Source organism: Mandrillus leucophaeus, unplaced genomic scaffold (genome assembly GCF_000951045.1).
Source record: "Mandrillus leucophaeus isolate KB7577 unplaced genomic scaffold, Mleu.le_1.0 Scaffold516, whole genome shotgun sequence".
NCBI classification, from domain to species: domain Eukaryota; kingdom Metazoa; phylum Chordata; class Mammalia; order Primates; family Cercopithecidae; genus Mandrillus; species Mandrillus leucophaeus.
In genome coordinates this window covers 2,203,653-2,207,427 of record NW_012105542.1, presented here as the reverse complement: position 1 = coordinate 2,207,427, position 3,775 = coordinate 2,203,653, and the positions used below count along the sequence as shown (strand labels likewise).

At 42.3% G+C, this 3,775-nt stretch overlaps 1 protein-coding gene across 1 annotated transcript in view; it reads right to left on the bottom strand.

Annotated features, from left to right (window-relative positions):
• The window catches only part of IFT52 (intraflagellar transport 52), a 69,678-nt gene that overhangs the window by 7,094 nt on the left and 58,809 nt on the right, over positions 1–3,775 (bottom strand). The window contains exons 11-12 of the mRNA XM_011996483.1: positions 3,430–3,517; positions 2,178–2,286 (exon numbers count right to left, since the gene is read on the bottom strand). Of these exons, the coding sequence (XP_011851873.1) occupies positions 2,178–2,286; positions 3,430–3,517 (197 nt within the window). The remainder of the gene's footprint in view (positions 1–2,177; positions 2,287–3,429; positions 3,518–3,775) is intronic.

The window sequence follows — 3,775 nt, the reverse complement described above, 5'->3', positions numbered from 1 at the left end:
AGTGCTGGGATTACAGGCATGAACCACCGCACCCAGCCCTTTTTTTTGTTTGTTTTTTGAGACAAAGTCTCATTATGTTGTCCAAGCTGGTCTTGAAATCCTGGCCTCAACTGATCCTCCTGCCTTGGCTTTTCAAAGTGCTGCAATTACAGGCATGATCCACTTTGCCCAGGCAATTTTTTTTTCTGGTAGAGATGCGATCTATGTGACCCAGGCTTATTTCATACACTTTTAAACCAATCCCCCTACTAATGTATGGACCATTAGACTGTTTCCAATTTTTTGAATGCTATAATTAATATCTATATAGCTATATATATTTTGTTTTGCATTTCCACAAGGATTTCCATAGGACAGCTGCTAGAAACAGAAATGCCAAGTCAAAGCTTCTGCTTCTTCACTGTTCTGTGATTCCTCCTGGACTTATCACTATGTCCTGCTCATTTTTGATTGTCCAGGACCTACAGCAATGCCTGGCACAGAATAGAGATGCAGTAAAGGTCTTTGTTTACACTGAACTATTTCCATTTTGCTTACTTCTTTCTGGGCTTTGGGCACAAACAGATGTTGCTGACATTGCTGGTATCCTCTTGGACATGCAGTTTTGTATCTTGCTTCCTTCATTCAGGCTTCTCTCTTAAATTTTGTCTGTGTCATATGAGTCATTCCCTAGCCTTTGTGAACCTCTTTTATAATGACTACATATTCTCCTACCAAATGATTGTGATGCAGTTTACGACCATTCCTCTGCTAATGGACATTAAAGTTATTCCCAAATTTATAGTTTTTTCTATTTTTAAAAATTGTTATTTTTTAAAATATATTTTTAGAGACAGGGTCTTGCTGTGTTGCCCAGGCTGGTCTTAAATTCCTACGTTCAAGCAATCCTCCTACCTCAGCCTCTTGAGTTTATCATATTTTTAAAATAAATAGTGTAGAAGTTGGCTGGACGCGGTGGCTCATGCCTGTAATCCCAGCACTTTGTGAGGCTGAGGCTGGTGGATCACCTGAGGTCTGGAGTTTTAGACCAGTGTGGCCAACATGGTGAAACCCCATCTCTACTAAAAACACAAAAATTAGCCATCTGTAGTGGTGGGTGCCTATAATCCCAGCTACTTGGGAGGCTGAGACAGGAGAATCGCTTGAACCCAGGAGGCGGAGGTTACAGTGAGCCGAGATTGCACCATTGCACCCAAGGCTGGGCGACAAGAGTGAAACTTTGTCTCAAGAAATATATATATAATCTCCTTAGATTAGACTTCCAGGAGTTGGGCCACTGCCTCAAAGTGGATGGTTAATTTTATGCCTCTGAGCATATATATGCAGAGTCATTTGCTGTGTTGGAGGCAATTCATGTCGGGAGCAGCCCCAGACCAAAAGTCAGGAGGACCACTCATCGTGGAGCTGTGTGGCCTGGGGCCTTATTTCTTCATCCACATGTCAAGGTGGGCACACTTGGCTCTCTCTCAGATCCTGTCCAGTCTGAAGTCTCTATGATTCTTTGGGCCCTGACTCAATTTCCTTATTTAGCTGCTCCTATGACCACCGACTGAGACTTGCTAAGTGGCAGCCAGGGTCAAGATTAATTCTATGGTCTCTCAATAGGTCAGAACTAAGGACTCACAGGGATCAAAGCTGAGACCTTTGGCTTTCTGCTTGGCACTATGTTCTTATTCACTGAACTAAATAGCCTTGAGAAGAACAACCAACATCATTTATATGACATAAATAAGAATGGTAAGTTTATACTCCTATTCATATTTTGTTTTCCCTAAACAAACTCTAAGCTTTCTCTCATAGTAATCCTCAGAAATTCATGACTAAATAAAACTCATAAGAGAAAACAAAGTTTAAAAGTTGGCCAAACTTAGGCCAGGCATGGTGGCTCACACCTGTAATCCCAGCACTTTGGGAGGCCGAGGTGGGCGGATCACCTGAGGTCAGGAGTTCAAGACCAGCCTGACCAATATGATGAAACCCCGTGTCTACTAAAAATACAAAAATTAGCCGGGCGTGGTGGCACACACCTGTAATCCCAGCTACTCGGGAGGCTGAGACAGGAGAATCACTTGAACCTGGGAGGCAGAGGTTGCAGTGAACCAAGATTGCACCATTGCACTCCAGCCTGGGCAACAAGAGTGAAACTCCATCTCAAAAAAAAAGTTGGCCAAACTTACACTTATTGGTAATCTGAGCCAGCCGTGCCTTCTCAGAGGAGAATGTTTCATCTAAATCAAATAGCTCCAGAGGTGGAGGTGGTAACTCCCGGAAACTGGGAGGAAAAACCTAAAAGGAAATAAAGTCATCATTTAGAAATGCGGGAGGATAATGTAAAGGAAATAAAGTCTCTCAAGAAAGAGCTTGTCCAAAGTCATAACTAACAGTGACGAGACACAAGGAGAATAAGGAAGTCCACATCCTTAATTCCTCAGTTGGGAACCATACCATATGGAAATTCCTACAGAACAGTAACTCAGCTCTTCCCCGAAGATGAAATACCCAAACTCCCATCACCTCGTCTACCCTCACCCATGAGACCCATATCAAGAAAGATTACTAGCCCACTGTAAACAACCAAGTGGAACCAGCTCTAATTACCACTAAACTGACCAAGCTGACATACCAACACTAATTAACTCAGAACGATGACACAAAGCTTGGGACTTAGGTTTGTGTTGAACATTTGATTGTACAACTTTTTTCTCATTTAATCATAAGTTTTTAGGGATGGAAGTTATTTGGAGAACCAGATGCAGATTAGTGTAGAAAGTATTGAACTTGGAGTCAGAGTTTGCAGGTATGAACCAATGGTATGCGGGTAAATGTTTAACTACTTTCAAAACAAAACAAAACAAAACAAAACTGAAAGCCTCTTTTGTAGCATTTACCATTTTCTGTAATGTAAATCCTCTCACCATGGCCAATTTCAAGCTACCAAGCAAGATCAAGCCAACTGGCTCATAACATTTCAGAATGTGGTGAGACAAGATAATTTTAAAGGCAAGTTGAGTGAATGTTGGACTGAAATGTTGAAAAATAACCTATTTACACACATAACCATAACTATCCCCTGGGCTGTGAGAATTATGCTATGAATCAGGCCCCGACACCTGGAATGGCAGTACAGTTTTCTTCCTTTTTATCCAAGAAATCTCATATATGCCCTCCAACCCCACAAGATGGGAATGGGAAATGTTTAATAGCCAGAAGGCTCCACATCCTTGATTCCTCAATTTGGAAGCATACCACACGGAAGTCTCTATAGAACATTAACAAATTAGGTGTCCATGCATGTTTAGAGACAGAGCACTATGACTCCACAAGGAGTGCCACAAATGGCACATGGAAGGGACCACGGTGAAGGCCTGCTGACAAGATAAGGGCAACAGTGGGGCTCTGCAGTGGGATCCCCCAAGCACACCTACTCACCGCAGGCTGAAGGGTTGGCAGAGGCGTCTCAAACTGAGGCTGGATGAGCTGGAGCGGTTCATGCTTCACATTTAGCTGCTTGTGAGCCCTGTGTTCATAATCAAACAAAAAAGCAGGGATCAAGATAAGACACCATAACACAGCATGTCTAACTGACCACACTGTGCTGTTCTCCATGAAATACAGTGGTTCAGTACTATTTTTAGAAATACCAATGGACCCAGCAATCCCATTACTGGGTATATACCCAAAGGAATATAAATCATTCTATTATAAAGACACATGCATGCATATGTTCACTGCAGCACTAGTCACAATAGCAAAGACATGGAATCAACCCAAATGT